Here is a 17,580-nt window from a genome sequence, read left to right as displayed (position 1 = left end):
TAGATGGGTATTTGGCGAAATTAAGATAAAGGCTGAGCCGGATTTGCTTTGCCACTAGCAGCTGACATTTAATATTAGCGTATACTCTGTCCACATTATGCATTTAAGACTCAATTAATATTTAGTTATTTGAAAAACCATTACTCACAGAGATTAGGCTAAGCCTACATGTTTTTGTGGAGGAAAATTATTGAATCCACTGTAGATGGATTCAGTGCGTTCCTGCGCTCACAGATGGTGCGTCATTATTTACTTATTATTCTAATTATAAACATGGTCAAAACTTTTCCACACCTCAGACTTTGCTTTAGTTGCTGGTGCAACCAAAATGTAATCGCCAGAGGCAAGCCTCCGTTACACCTACTCAGCATCCATTTTCTCATCTTTCTCGCGCTAATCGAAACGCATCACATGACCGCTCGTTTACCTCGCAAACCGGAGCGCAAGCCCGAGCCCGGCCCGAGCCAGCATAAGGGTCATCGGGTCCCATCGGGTCCCGTCGGGTTCGGGCAAAGATCTTCAGCTCTAATGTGTACACAGAAAGTTTATTTTAATGACTTGATACTTTAAAGCAACTTTTAACAGAAGTAGTGGCAGATCTTTTCTGCCATTGTGACACACAATTGAGTAAAATTAATTATAAGAAAAAATATAGGGCACAGACTTGTTGCTGTCCAGAATCAGATCGGAATGTGAGCTTGTAGTCGACTGTAAAAAAGGGTGGGATTTAAGAAGATTAAATGATTGGAGGAATCCAGCATACGACACCAGAGAGAAGTCCGTCATGTCACTGGAAGTTCAAGATATAACATTTAGATGGTAAAATTACAAGGTCAAACTAATAAAAAAAAAAAAAAAAAACATGCATGGATGAATTAGAAAATTCAATGAATTTGAAAATTTACACTTATTGCAGATTTTAGGCTTCCTCTTTCTTATGGGACCAAAATTTTTCATAAAATATTCCAGTGTTCCTCTGTGGATTACAGCTTAGTAAAGCAGTAGGTAATATTTATTAATTTATTTTTATATTGCTTATGAGAAATTTGTTACTTCTTGATCTTTGTCTTCTTTAGAAACCACTCTGAACACCCTAGAAACCACATAACATTGTGCTGAAAACTGCTCAGAGCACACTCATGTGCCAACACCCTGGCATTGTGACAGTGACTTCGGCATGGCAAGCACTCCTCTGTGGCTTTTTGTGAGTGTGAAATCTTCAGCTAATGAAGCCATGTAGATCCGTGGGTGTGTGTGTGGCCGCTATATGATCAGACTGTCATGTATAATTCAGAGGACTCGGGCAGGCAGTGAGAGATTGACTCGAAGATCAGAACAACACACTCACTCTGACTGAAACAGTGGGAGGCAGAGGTGTATGTGTGGGAGAGAGTCCGCCACAGTGGGTGGCTAATGGGAACACGCCGACTGACGCAGTCAGACATCATTGTGTTCCTGTTGTTTCTGCCGTTAGGTGTTTCTGTGCAAGATCCACAAGAAAAACCGATGGCAATCAATGAAAAATGTAAGAGTTTGAGATGATGATGATGATGTTGTTTATTTTGGGTGTTAACAATGCACTGCTCTCTTTCAGCAGTGCTAGTCACATCTTCTCACACTCATTTCATCTCGCGCACACATTCGCAGGCAACTGAGGAAGAAGCTGTGCGCTGTTGTGTGTTTGTGGCTTCAAGGCCGACGCGTCTGTCTGCTGTCTTTCCCTGTCAATCCCAGACTCCTCTCTTACGCCTTCCTTCCTCTCATCCATCTGTCTATCCATCCATCAGCCAGCCATCCGTCTCTTTGTCCATCTTCCTCTCTTTTCTGTTTTATGTGAGGCTGCATGCTGGTGCTGTGTTTCCTTCTTTGTTGTGCAGTTGTAAGTGTGAATGCTGCAAACTGGCCTTATGGAAAGCAGTTCCCCTTAAGGAATTGCACAGAAATGTCACCATCCCACATGAATTCATGTGATTAAACATATACACACACATTTGTCTCGTAAAGATCCCATGAAATCACTTAGAGAAACTCCTATCGCGTGAATGATTTAGTGTTTTTTTTTTTAATGAATCTTTTAAGTAAACGGATTGTTCTTGTTTTACTTCTCATTCATTCATTCACATACATTCAATGAGTCATCATATGAAAGGCCTGAATGGATTAAGGCACACGGTACACAGTGTGATTTACTGACTGAATGAATGAGATGGGCATGGCATTTGTTCAGTTTGGCATGCAAGTCTTGTTCACAACATGAGAGGAAAAGGGTTGTAAGAATTATTCATCTGTAAAATATGTATACATATTTTCTTACAAAGGATAAGATTTTTGGTGTCTAAGCAAACTGGTTCAGTTAATTTTTTATTGACTTAGTCACATAAATAAATAAAAAATGTCGGCCATCATAGGAAATATAGAACGACTTGTATCATTATTATGAACCTTTTTTTTTTGGTATGTTATTGGACAGGAATCTGTTTAGAACATGAGGAGTAATGAATAGTTGTCTGCTAAAATATAGGCTTCAAATATAATACACATGGACTATAAGCCACAAATTTATTGGTTCTTTAAACATTTGACTTCCATTTCCTTTCCATGAATCTAATTCTGTTAAATTCTGTTCTTCTCCTTTTCTCTCTTTTTTTAACCTTTCTGCCTCTAGAACAACCACCTCCCCCCTCAAACACGGGGGTGATTGCAGGCGTGATCTTCGCGTGTATTCTGGCCGTCATACTGTTAGGTGTCCTCATCTACTTTCTGGTATTCCATAATCGCCGCCAACAGCATGGTTACCGTGGCACCGGCAAGCCAGCCGGTGCTCCCTACGACTCCTTCACCCGCCTCTTTGGATCTGCCAAATCAGGCAAAAATGGCGCTGGAAACAACGGAAACAACAACACACCCATTTACAGAGGAGAGGTGGGGCTTAATGAGAAAACTGCCAATCAGGGCATGCACCTGGGGGGCGTGGCTTTGCTCGAGACCACACACACTCACACCGCGGAGGATATCCTGCTTAGTGGAGAGATGGACGAGGTAGAAAGGAAAAAATTCGATGAATTGGAAGAAGAAGATGAGCGATATGATCATTTCGGTGGGGGCGGACCCATCCTACAGCTCCGCCCACATGAAGTTGACCTAGATGATGACATGGAGTCCCAGAGGGACGGCTCTGTGATTTCTCGGACTGCAGTCTATGTGTAAAAGAAGAGTAGAAAGAGGTTCTAGGAGGGTGTTCGTGGGCATCTTCCAGAAGGATTGAATTTCTTCCTCTTAACGAATATTCATTTTATTGTAAAAACAAATTATGGCATCAAATACCATGAGAGAAGGATTAATGGATGGATTAAGTTAATGAATGGATGAATTAATATGCTGGGTATAGCACAGATTAAGACAATGAAGGATCAGATGAAGTAAATGGAAACACACAAAATACAGAACTGTCAGGCTTCCATTCCTAATTATTGCTCTTGTTGTCATGGTGACACATTCTGAGTAACGCGAAACTGCAGATGTTGACACTGCGTGATATATATATATATGACATGCACACACATGAAGTTATATATGTAAATCCACTGTGCTGTTGTGTAATAGTTTTAACTTGTTCTTATTTTCTATTGATCATGGTTTCACACTTAAACCAGTTTCAATCTTGATTCACTGAGAGTAGAGTACACCCTACATCTCTATGGAAGCTGTCCTTGCATATTGTGTAGATTTTGAGGAGTCAAATGTGCCCAGTGCTTTTGATCTGATATACACTCAGTCATGTCTAATATTAAAAACTAGCCACAACTATGTGGCGTTCCTTCCTGTAAATTCATCCTCACACGCTCATCCATCTCGAGATGACATGCACAGTTCACTCATTATATAGCAGTCAGTATCTCAATCCTGTGACATGACTCACCAGTGAATCATTTGGTTCTTTGGGGCTAATCAAATCAAACATTAATAAATGGTTTGTTTGTTCTCACTCACAATCCATTTAGTCAGGAAAAGATGAGTTCAAGACAGCGCTTTTTATAGTTTTCCTTGTACAATTTCCTTAGGCATTCAGTTGTAAAAAAGTGTAGCTGAGCGGTAGCAATAAAAACAGCAAGTCAGGGTTACATCCTTCTTCACAGTGAACTTTAAACCCTGACAGAAAGGAAGAATTCGACTAAATGTAACATGTTACAGTTAATCTTAAAGGGATTGTGTGCCACACATGTAACACTTTACAATATTGTTCAGTTTGTTAATATTGGTTTGTTATCATGAACCAACAATACTTTTTACAGCATTTATTAATCTAAGTTCATGTTAATTTATAAATATACTATCATTCATTATTAATGTTTGTACATAATTCACTCACTTATGTTGATTTATAAAATTGAAAAGTTAAAAATGTCAAAATTGGCATTATTAACCAACATTAATAAATGCTGTGGATATATTGTTAAAAGTCAGTAGATGATGATACCTAATGCATTAACTATTGCTAATGAGTTATCAACAAATCTATATTTCTAACTATAACCCAAGTCCAGGGTTACCATGGCCACACAGCTAAATATACACCACAGTTTGCATTGCATACTGTTATTTCCTTGTTTTATTATCGTTGCTCTCAGCCAGTGAGATATACTGCCTTGTTTAATGGGAAATAAAATAAAGAAGCTGAGTGAAAGATCGTGCGTATTGTTCGATGTGATGTGATTGTAAACTACTGTATGTACACATTTTATTTTTCTTAAAAATGAAAAAATCTATACTTCTAAATGTTGTAAATATGGAGATGGAGCGAGGTAAATATCCAGGTCGAATGTTGCGCATGTCAACCACGGCTCTGTGCGTACAGTACTATATATATGAGAGCACATATTACATATTTACATCTGTGATCTAGTATCAAAACACATACACATGGGGAAGCTTTCTATGGGGTGTATTTGGAGTGTGTGTGTGTGTGTGTGTGTGTGTGTGTGTGTGTGAGTGTGAGAGTGAGTCAGCATGTTAAGTGGTGTCTGACTCGAGGGCAGTGAGTTATTCCTCCAGTCTCTCAGGGTCTCACACACAAACACAATGTGATTTAAACTGGACATCACACACACACACACACACACACACACACACACACACACATTCTTTCTCCCTCTAAATCATTCGTCAAACCAACTGCCCTTGAGTCTATAAGTGTCCCTGTCTGTTCTGAGGGCATAGTGGGTACCATATAGTTGTTTTCCCAGGGCTTCCATCTTGATTCAGTGACCCTATTAGTGCCAGGTCTGGATCAATGCTGCTCAAAGAAGTTGTTCTCACCTCTGAAAGGGTGGTCAGTCTGACACGGGCCGCTCCGATCCGGCTGGCACCGAATAGGCCATGGCTTAGACGCTGCCTAGTTTACATCCTGATTGAAAGGTCAGACTGCGATCAGTGAATGTGTGAGTAGAGGAAGTGAATTCGTCACTCGTGCTCTGAGAGGCAGAACGCTTTATCTCCTCATTATAGGAGAACGTACTGACCTTCTAGCTCAACGTCTCCTCCAGGAATTCCGTAATGAAGTAACGGATGCCTTGAGAATATTAAGGAAGTATCCTCTGCGTTGGGAGATGGTTTAAGTAGAGGAGTTGTGAATATGGGATGTTGCGGTCTCCTCGATGCCGTTGTACCTTGTTGTCTGGTCCATAGTCCTGGTAAACACATACACACGCACATTTAAAAGCCTTAATGTCATTGTCACAAACCATCCCTCCTGTGTATATACTATAAATATATAAACATGATATTCATAATGCTAAACAGTGATGCCACATCCTTGTGTATCATACTTCACTGTTGTGAGCATGAAGGATACAACTTTTTTTTTTTTTGAGTTATTAATGCTTTATAATGAGGTTCAATTTGTTAGCATTTTTAATGCATTAGGTATGAAATAACATCATTTTTACAGCATTTATGAATCTAATGTTAATTTATAAATCTTGGCTACTGATTGTTCGTAATACATTGGGTAATGTTAATTTATTTGACTTGAAATGTTACAAATACATTCATAAATGCAAAAATTAACATTAACCTAAATTAATAAATGCTTTAAAATGTTTTTGTTTCTTAACGCGTTAATGTTAGCATATTGAACCATATTGTAAAATGTTAATGCGTTTTATATCAGTTGATTTTCCGTTTTTTTTTTTTTTTTTTTTTTTTTTTTAATGATCTGTGCTTTAATTGTTTTTATTCAGAGTGATTTATTGATGCCTGTAATGTGTTTGTGCTGTAAACTGTTGAGCAGTGCTCTCAAACTCTCATGGACACAGAAAACAACACATCTATGCTACTAAATGCTTTACCGCCTTGCGTTGCTTTTAGGTTTTTCTTTTGGTTGTCTGAATGTTTTAACAGTCTTTGTAATATTCTTTTTTTATTTGGTTGCTTATTAAAGTCTTAAAGACATTTGATGGTGTTCTTGGTTTGTGCTGAATGCTCTGGGGCTCAATCAAATCTCTAGTTTGGTTTTCCTGCAGTGTTTTTCAGGCTAGGTTGTGAATGTTCAGGGGTGTTTGTGTTTGTGTGTGTGTGTGTGTGTTGATAAGTCACCTGTCACGAATAACACCGCCGGCTGAAATGGAGCTAAATGGGTTGTGCAAGAGAGCGACACATAAAGCGTCCACATAAAGCTCTATTTTTTTATTTTCTATTCTGGTTATGGCATAGTCTTGACGTTTTAGTTTTATCCAGATTCATTTAGCCAGATAATTTATGATAGTCCACCATAGTATTTTTTTGATGAGAGAGTAAAATTAAACCAATAGAAGGTTGTGAATGCTTTATGTTGTTAACATTACTGACAATCGAGTTTTCTTATTTAAAAAAATCATATTAAGTCATATTTTATTCAGTAGTTTATTGTAATTAATCATGATAATGGTGCTAATAATTTAATCTTTATTGATGATGAAATCAAAAATGCCTTATGAAACATTTGTTCAGTGATTTTTTTTTTTTCTCTCATTTTTTTAGATCATTGTTTGTCCACACTTTCAAATGTACCGCTGCAACTATGCAACAAAACAAACAAACTTGTTTTTATGGAAAGTCAGAAATAAACCATATAAAAAGCACAGGAATGTTCATACTCAAGTTTCTCTCCTTCAGGTTATAAAGTTGACAGCCTCAGCATAGTTCAGCCCTACACAAACTCTGCTCTCAATAAAGCCTTTTTGTTGACACAAAGGCAACAGATCTCATATCCCAACAGGTTAAAATTTAACCTTTGCAAAGGAGTGGGGAGTGAAACCGAAAAAGTTGGTGTCATAATAAAGGTATTCAGCAGGCAGAATTCCTCTCAGTGCTGTGTGTGACCCTGATAGAAATGTGTCTGTTAAAGTAACAGACGTTTTCCTCCAGAAGTAGCTGTGCCCTAGATTCTGTCCTTTCCCTCCCATTCCCGCTCTTTCTCTTTCAGTTGATGGGGTCAGAATCTCGGTGCTCCTGGCACACTTGTCACTGTCGTTTGGAGTTGGAGGTTTTTTTTTTCTCGGCCATTTAGCCATCTGCCTGCTCTAATTGCTCTGAGTTGCAACCTGGAGTGAGGACCAGCTGCCTCTTTCCTCTCTTAGTTTGTCTCTCTCTCTCTCTCTTCCCACAACACTAGCTGAATGTATCATGATAATAGCCTTATGTTACTGTGTAATGGTGTATTCCACTTGTCCTGAGACACAATCATGGCCTAACGCAGATGTGAACTTCAAGGTGCACTTGGTCATTTTTTTCCCTCAATGAAAACAATTCAGACTTCAAAGCATAGTGCACATAAAAATGAAAATTTGGTCATTTACTCTCTCGTCACACCTTCACTTTCAGAAAAATGTTTAAAATTATGAGACGAGACTCATATCAGTCATATCAGTACCTTAGTTAAAGCTGATTTATTTTATATGGAGCAAATCACTTAATGGAGATGCCATGCTGAGATCACATGACCAGCAGAATACTGCTATAGCTTCAAGTAAATTTAGTAAAAATTACTACTAAGGGTGCAGTGGTACACAGATGTCACAGTTCACTACATACCCTGGGTCATGGTTTGATATGATTTCGGTGCAATGGGGAAAAAATCTACTATGCTCGATTTCTTTTCTACGGAGCCGCACACGTCATGCAAGAAAAAATAAATTGTGTGCACAATTTACTAATTTGTTCCCTCGATGTACTAAAACGTGCACATGAATACTCTTTCCCTTGATTTGCTAATTCGTCTGCACAATTTACTAATTCGCTCTCTCGATTTATAAATCATGTACACTTTTTAGCAAATGGAGGGAATGAATTAGTAAATTGTGCGGACAGTGTATAAATCGAGGGAACAAAATGGTAAATTGTGCACACTATTTTAGCTATTCGTGTATGCCATGTGCGGGGCTCCGTACTTTTCTTATATTTATAACAGACAGTAGTACAAATAAAATAAAATAAAATAAAATAAAATCCACCTAGATGTGAAAATAATAAATATTAATATTATGTTAAATATATATAATCTGTAGTACATATAAACAATGGAATAAATTATTGAAATATAATTTGTTTAGTTCACAGATAAACAAGGGGGGGGGTATAAGTAGCAAATATGTCAAATGGCAGAATGCGACATCCTATTGGTTTTCTTTATTTTACAAAAGCACAATGTTTTGTTTTCATTGTGAGTGTAAACAAATAAAGGCAGACCTTTAAACAGTGATGCATTATTAGTAAGTCAATAAGTGTTTAAAGTTGATTCTGCAGGTATAAGGAAACAGTTGATGTGATCGCACACATCAGTTTCAGCATTGCTAACTTGACAGCACAGTTGGTACTTTATCTAAAAATAAAACACAGTGAACCAAACATCAGCGTGCCTGCCTCTGTGTCACAGCTGGAACTGAAGTACAAAGCCTATAATATGCAGAATAAATAATAGTTTAGCATTCAGTTACGTTACATAACAAATATGGAAATATTATGGAATATTTGGATTTGTGCCGAATGAGAGAGGTAGGACACACAAGCACAAAGCTCAATTTTACAAACAGTTGAGTTCACAAACCACAAGCAGTGGTTCCCAAATCTGTCCTGAAGGACCGCCCTGCTTGCTGCCCCTTCTGGATTGGGGGTGAATTGCCTAAATTTGTTGTAATTCCTCATGCACCGATCCGAGATGTCTGTACCATGACGGTTCGGTATGAATACATGTATCATTCCACCCCTAATTACTACTAAGAGTGCATTTCTACAAAAAAAAAACAGTAATACTGCATGTTAGTATGGTATAGTAGAGGTTTTACCATTGACCATTTTCCTTTTGCAGAGCTCTTGAAAGCATGATATTGGTTTGAATTTTTCCCTGTCTGCTGCCGTTCACAGCACAGGATAGTCTGTATGTCCAGTAAACCCATCATCTGTATAGCTGTCTGTGCTACAATGACAAAAAAAATGTTTTCTATCCATATTCTGATAGAACCAGATGTGGGTTGGGGGTAATCCATAAATGCATTAAATAATATTAAAATCTTATTTTAAATCGTATCTCTATTTTATTCAATGTACGACACTGTTTAAAAGTGTTGTACAGTAAAAACGGTAATATTATTTTTCATTTAATATGATTTTATTTGAATGCGTATTAAAATGTAGTTTATTCCTTCAATCGCAAAGCTGAATTTTCAGAATCATAACTCCAGTCTTCAGTCTAATATGCTGATTTACTGCTCAATAAACATTTATTATTATTATCAATGTTTGAAATGGCTGCATTGCTCAGTATTTTTGTGGAAATCCAGATTAACAATAAATATGTTTACTGTCACCTTTGATCAATTTAATGCATCGTTGTTAATAAACCTTTAAATAAAAAATTTAAAAAATGTACTAACTCCAAACATTTGCCCGGTAGTGTAATTAATATCAAATATTTATTCTTCATAACAACTAAATAGTATTAGTTATGCCAACCACATTTGCTATATGGAAGCTATAAATGTAGATATCTATAAATAACCTATATTATGGACTGGAACAAAAGCAAAGATTCTGGATTACTGAGAAGCTCATCTCATGAAACCATGTCTGCATTTGTGATCGGAGAAACGACAAACAAGCACTACTCTACACTGCTCAAAACTCGTGTTTGAATCATCAGTGGCAAATTCTTTAAATATATAAATGTACAAAGTTGGAACTGCCACACTTTATAGAAACAGCCTTTGAGCACAGACCCATTGTAGACTATGCAGAACTGCAGGTTCAGGAAACAGTCCTCCATAAAATGCATCACACAGCGTCACACACTGCGGAATAAAGAACGGCGCGGCTGGCGGGCTTTTGGCAACCACATGTGATAACCCCAGGCTGGACTCCACTTCATCAACAGTGGAAGCTGATCCGACGATCCACAGCATGAAGTTGATGTATTTCCTCAGCAACCAGCACAGATCAGCTCTAGGCTGGATATCGCCCTCTTTTAGAAGACCAAACAAAGTAGTTTCACTTTAACAACGAAACACACAGTGTCTCCACAAAAATGGCGGCAGCTGCAACAGCGAGATTAAAAGTTAATGCCTTCATTCTTTGCGTGAACATTTGGGCGCCGTTATGCAAATATTTCCACATCGTGACGTAGACATTTGGAGGAAGTGTTTAAACGAGCCGTTTTAGGGGGGCGTGGACCAGTCTTAACCTTTATAACCTTTTTATAACCTTATAAGAATATCTCTTTGGATTTGAGACTTTAGTCTTTCTTACAGATCTTCTTTATGCACCAAGAGCTTATAACACTGCAAAGAAAAAGAAAAAAATGAAATTGCATCATATGACCCTTTTTAAATAAAACAGTGTCATATCGCAGCCCCTTGAGGTTTAGGAGTTCACAGTGCTACGAGACATATGTTAAAGTGGGAAATGATGTCAGGATAAGGAAACACAGTGTCAATTTGGAGCAGTGATGCTGTGGTGGTCTGGGTTCATGATATTCACAAAAAAATACCCCCTTCTGAAAAAAAAAAACCCCACACACACAAACCTCTATTTAACACCCATCACATTCCTCATACATGAATGTGCGGTTAATATCGAGCGACGAGTCTGGTCCGAAGGCTCTATTTTTATTCCCTGTCATGGAGAGGGACGGTTTAGGAAAGATGACAAAGTGAGCGGAATGAAGGGACGAGTGAAAAGTGAGGATGCGCTGGTGTGATTTGGCCCTGAAGCCCTGACACTTCCGTCATCTGTAGTGTTTCCGTGAATTGGACATGTGTGCGCACGCACCCGCGCTCAGTGGGAGATTGGATTGACCCGGGTTGCCCTGAGCTGTCAGACTGTGAGGATCGTCTGGTATCCCTCGTCTCCCGTGGGCACCCGGAGGCTACAACATTACACACAGATAACAGATGAATAGATAGATTAGGCCCAATGGGGGTTCTTCTGGTGGCCTGCATGCCTGACCTTATCAATTGGTTTGATCATGGATGATTGATCAATTGGTACTGGATAGTAATTCACGGTCGGTTTGCTGCTCTTCCGTGATGGGCTTGTTACCACCGGTAGAAGATCCAGTGACCTATTACACACACTGACATTTAAGTGAAATGATTGGCTGTTGGCGCGTGTGTTAAGAGGGGACAGAACACATAATCAATCAGCAGGGATGATGATATAGACTCGATCTGACAGGTAGCCATAGTAACACCAGTACTTTGTGTTGACTGTAACCATTATCTGCTCTTGGCTCTTTGTCTCGCTATCTTTGTCTTTCTTTCTGTCAGGTATACTCCTTCAAGTTCCCACTTATGAGTCTGAGTTTTGATGAGATGAGCATGCAAGATCTAAAATGAGTGGATGCAGCGGCCAATTTCATGTTTCGGTCTTATTCACTTCTGACAAAAACTGGAAAGATTTGTAGTGCTAGTGAAACAAAATGAAGCAGAAAGGATGCAAATTAAGTGTGTAATTAATGCTTTAAGCATATTACACACACACACACACACACACACACACACACACAAACACATGCACAGCTTACCCTCAATGCATCTGACAAACTGTACCTCACAGCTACCATTTTGGGAAAAATGCTTCATTTAATAAGTCTTGGAAACAATTTTATGCAATTGAAATTAACTTGTATACATTATGTATATTTTTAGACTTGGATTAGTTTGACATAAATTCAGTTAAGTAGATTGCATAATGGTTTCCACAAAAATATTAAACAGCACAGCTGTTTTCAGCAGAGATAATAAGAAATATTTCTTTAAATCAGCATATTAGAATGATTTCTGAAGGATCATGTGACACTGAAGACTGGAGTGATGATGCTGAAAATTTAGCTTTGCCATCGCAGGAATAAATTACATTTTAAAATATATTTAAAATGAACATAGTTATTTAAAATTTTAATAATATATAACTATTTTTACTGAATTTTAATGAACATTCTTGGTACACATAAAATAAAAATTTTACCATTTTTACTGACTCAAACTTTTGGAACCATAGTGTAAATACTTCACTTTGAATAGCATAACAAATTAATTATTATAAAAAAAAAATTCTGAAGATTTTTTTTTTGCCATTTTATTGTGATTATGTCGGCATGCTGCCCAATGCTAAACAAATCAGTTTTTAGTATAAAAAAATTGCTTAACATTTTTCACATTTTTAATCTATCAAAACAAGCTTTATATACTGGCCTTTCAGAACAATCATGTGACAAATATTGCACATGAAACATCTTAACCTACTCTCCTTCAATTGTCTAATCTAGACTCGAATCTTCTTGAACAGTACAAAGCTGCAAAATAAATCTAGTCATCATATAGACAACAATATAGACAACAAGACCAATACCAGTTTGCTTCCGCCACTATTCTTAAATCGACACACCCTAAACTCAGAAAGTCAGAGCTTCCAGAAATCCCCACTAGCAATTACAGCATTATGGTGACATTCCTCTCATAAACACGATCATTCTCAAACAACTAGAAGGCAGCAATAGTCTTCTTCTACTGACATTAGGGTTGTCACAGGGAAAAAAGTAGCCAGTTTGAGGAAGATATCCCAAAGGTGTTACAAGAGTGGACCTCTGCAGCTAGAATGATTGCAGGACACAAACCGGACAGGCTGGAGGGTTTATATAGCAAAATGGTGTATTCTTTGCTTTTTGGTGTGTAGAAGACTTGGAAATTGTCTTGTAGTCTCTCACTCATTCCATCCCCTCCCCTGAGAGATGGCCCACCTGCAAAAACAGAGTGTGAGATGAAAGGAGGACGCCTGTTTGTGTTCAGTGCATTCTAAACAGACACACACACTTTTCCCTCTTCCAGAAAGCAAGCACACATTGCCACTCTTGTATAATGATTCAAAAAGCACCCCTCTCATGCACTATTCCACACACTTAAACTGCATTATATTGTATATCTACAAGAAGGATTAAAGGAATGATTAATCATTTACTCACCCTCATGTTGTTCCAAACCTTCTTTCATAGAATACAGAAGAAGAATAAATAAATCAAGACTATGTTGGTCACTCTTTCCAATGCAATTACAATTAATAAGAACAGAAGCTTTTATGCTTCAAAAAAGGCACCATAAATGTGTTATGAAAGTGGCCAACAGGTCTAATGAGCTATGTAATAGTCTTCGAAGGAGTCTTTGAACTGAATCAGTCCTATTAATTATTCTGGATAGTGTTTCAAAAACATAGCTCACTGCTTTACTACCATGGTACAATGCTTTGTTGGAGAAATCAACTAGCTAGTCATGACTGTTTCCTGAAACTGTAGTAACTTGGTCCCAAATTCATTGTTCAGACCACGTTGGTTGAACAATATAGAACTGTTAATAATATAACATAGATTGTAGAGTAATAACTTCTGCTGATTTGTTGGTTTGAGTTCAAATTACATGGCATCTGAGGAATACACTGCTATTTTTGTTCTCTTTTGTTGTTTTGTTTTGTTTTACTTTATTTACGTTTGATTAAATCGCGGATTCCCTCTTACATCATACTCCACTTTTCCTTTAAGTTTCTAGAGCACGTTCACACGTGTACTCTTCAAAAACAGCACTTTAATTCTCTTGACAAAATAAATGATGTAGAATTACAATTGTATATACACAATGGGGAAAGAAAGATATAGATTGGTACTAGCTTGCTTATTTTGAGAAAGAACCTGATCTTTAAGTTGTGCTGTATTTCCGAACTTTGCTGTTTGCAAACGTTTCTGGTTTCGGGAAACACTGAAGCATTGGACTGCTAACTACAAATCTTGCAATGCTTTTGGGAAAGGCATCCCAGAGTGTTTTTATGACTCTGATTAATTTAGAAGAATGATTTCATGATACTTTTTATAGTCCTTCTGTGGCCTTTTTGAAGCTTAAAATGTCGCTTAAAAGTTAGAATGTCTCCATTCTGGTCCACAGAGGAAATTAAGGAACAATATAAGAGTGAGTACAGTTGAAATGTTCATTTTTGGGTGAACTATAGTTTTAAGGATTTACCTTGTTTCCTCTCCTCGTTTTCTTATCCTGTTCCTTAGCTGTTCTTATATCACTGTCTGTCTACAGCTCCTCCCATTTCTCACCCATCTCTCTCTTTCTTTCATTTTGGAGAGGTTGTGTATAGTGATGAAGTGATGTGGATGAATGAGTGTGGGATGCTTTGAAATAATCCATCTGACAACCCAGCAGAGCGCGCATTCTCTTCCCTCTTCCCTCTTCCCTTGTCTTGGTCATTTCTGCAGCTTCAGTGCTGCTCACTTCTGCGTGACTGACTCAAACGCTCCGTCCAACCATTCCACAGCATTCACCGTTATCCTCCACACTAAACAACTAGTCCAGACATACACTCTACTGCTCAATATCGCATCAAGACCATCCACTGCACTGAACACTTCACTGCCCGGTCTAGCATCCAGACACGACGAGGACTGTGCATCACAACACTATTTTTTTTTTTGTCATTGAACTTGTACTATTCATGTTAAAAGGAATAGTACTTCCAGAAATCAAAATATGTTATTTACACAACGTCATGTCCATTCCAAACCCACATGCTGTTATTTTTCATGTGGAACTCCAAAGATTCACACTCTTTTCCATAAAGAGACAGTTCATAGTGACCAAAAAAATATAAAAAATAATTATTGTAATTTTTAAATATAAACAGATTGCTATTTTTTTAAATAATTAAAATGTAACCTATTCTCTGATTGCAAAGCAGATGGCAAAAAGCGACTGTATGGAAAAACTAGCTTGAAGATAAAAATGGATACAAATATGACAAATATTCATAAATATATAAGGTTTGAAGATGAGTGCCTTGGACTACACTGATACCTAAATGATCTCTTTTCTCATCAGCCTGTGCATTGTTCATATCTTCTATTCCTGGATCCGTTTAGTACATGAAATGAATGGCAATTTTGATCAGAGCAGAATTTATTATTATATTGTGTCTTAGGAACAGAAATAGGCTAATAAGATGCAATCGACTGAGAATCCAGATGTCAATATTCAATAAGCAGATTAATTACCTTCTAGAACGATTCTGTACTTACAAGACAAGAAAAATAATTTGCATTAAATCACAGTGCTGTGGTAAGCTTACATTATCCTCAAAAGGTCACATTCATTAAAAGTCGTCTTTTGTTATTTAAAACATTTGAATTAAACCGGTCCATCAGGTTCAAACATTCATGCCACCTTCAGAGAATCCGAAAGATGGTGTTTAAAATGCAGGTTGTTTACTTTAAACAGTCTACACTTCATCAGCAGTTATTTACAGCTTGTTTCCACCACACCATAATGGGTCTGCAATGACATCTATTCCACAGCACAGTACTCAGAAACATCTTGTCACCCTTCAACGCTCACACACACAATCGACTGCATGAGCCATATTCATGGATATGATTGTACTGGACGACACCTCAGCCGATCTGCTTCCCCGCAGAGTCAATTCCACAGCCCTCGTGGTGTGTGTATATGGACCACACATCAAATGAAGCACCGATGGCTGATTACAAAAATGTGATAGGCTGGTAATGATGAGCCACATTGCACAATCTGTGTGACTGGGAGTTTTTATGTGCTCTGTGAATGTGTTAAAGAGAGAGTTCACCCAAAAATGTAGATTCTTTCATCATTTATTCACCCTTGTGTTGTTCCAAACTTTTGCAACTTGTGTTTTTTAAAATCTGCGATGGAAATTATGGACTACCAAGCCCTGGCAATGACAAAACTATTAAAAGAATAGTTGACCAAAAAAGAAAATTCTGTTATCATTTATTCACCCTCATGTTATTCTAAGATTTTGCAACTTTCTTTTTTCAAACTGCAATAAAAATGGATAAAAGACCATGGCCTATAAGCTCCCAAAAGGACAAAGAAGCACAATTAAAGGATAGTTCACCCAAAAATACAATTTGTTCATCATTTCTTCACCTTAATGTCATTCTGAACTTTTTCAACTTTCATTTTCTAAACTGCGACCGCAGCCTGCTAAGCTCCAAAATGGACAAAAAAAGCACAATTAATGGGATAGTTCATCCAAAATTTTAATTATTTCATCATTTATTCACCCTCATGTGTGTCCAAACTTTGACAACTTTCTTTTTTACCAAATTGCATTGAAAACGAATAGAAATTGAGTACCAAGCCCTGAAAATAACATGTAAAAAATTATGTTATCATTTATTCACCCACATGTCATTCCAAATGTTCGATATTTTCTTTTTTGACCTGCAATTAAAATAGACAAAGACCGCAGCCTACTAAGCTCCAAAAAGAAAAAAGAATCACAATTAAAGGGATAGTCATCAATTAATTATCCTAATGACTTTCTAAACTTTTACAACATTCATTTTTCTAACCTGCGATGATAAAAATGAAGGGAGACCACAGCCTGCCAAGCTCCAATGAAGAGAAAAGAAGCACAATTAATTGGGCAGTTTCTTCAAAAAGTACAATTCTGTCTTCATTACTCACCCTCATGTCATTCCAAATCTTTTGTGGATATTTAAAAAAAATGTTCTCGTGTTTTTTGTCCATACAGGTTTGTAACAACATGAGGGTGAGTAAATGATGACGGAATATTCCTATTTAGGTGAATTATCCCTTTAAATAGTCATGTCTAGTATTAGGCAGGTTGAGCTGGAGGGGAAATTCAGTAACACTTGACCTGTCACTGAGTCACAGAGAAAAATAGGAGGGAAACGTGGGGAGAAAGAGTGAGACACCGAGACGGAGAGAACGAGGGGTCTGTGGTGGGGCGAAGGCAGATGAAATGTGAAGGGGAAAGCAGCTGGGAAGGCCAGCGGGCAGAGAGATGACACTCCCCCTCTTTTTCCTCTCTCGCTCTCCTTCTCTCTTCTCTTGTCCTTCATTGCCTAGCCTTTTGGCTCTTGCTCTCTTTCAGATGCCCCTGTCCTCGTCTCATTTCTGCAGCTGGAAAGGGCAGCGTTAGACCGCTCTACACACACACGCTCCTGCTGCTTTTGTGGAGCTGTGACATGCCTGTAACCCTGCGTGATCGCAAAGCCAAACT

At 37.8% G+C, this 17,580-nt stretch overlaps 1 protein-coding gene across 2 annotated transcripts in view; it reads left to right on the top strand.

Annotated features, from left to right (window-relative positions):
- Nucleotides 1-17,580, top strand: part of LOC132158317 (nectin-2-like) — a 66,866-nt gene that overhangs the window by 29,225 nt on the left and 20,061 nt on the right. Inside the window, exon 7 of one of the 2 annotated variants that reach the window (XM_059567679.1) lies at nucleotides 2,666-6,450. The exons of the other annotated variant lie outside the window; for it this stretch is intronic. Coding sequence (XP_059423662.1) covers nucleotides 2,666-3,207 — 542 coding nt within the window. The 3' untranslated portion in view covers nucleotides 3,208-6,450. Of the gene's footprint in view, nucleotides 1-2,665; nucleotides 6,451-17,580 lie in introns of those variants that run through there. 2 annotated transcript variants of the gene reach the window in all.

This window comes from Carassius carassius, chromosome 15 (genome assembly GCF_963082965.1).
Source record: "Carassius carassius chromosome 15, fCarCar2.1, whole genome shotgun sequence".
In the NCBI taxonomy this organism is placed as follows: Eukaryota; Metazoa; Chordata; class Actinopteri; order Cypriniformes; family Cyprinidae; genus Carassius; species Carassius carassius.
This window is presented reverse-complemented; position numbering and strand designations above follow the sequence as displayed.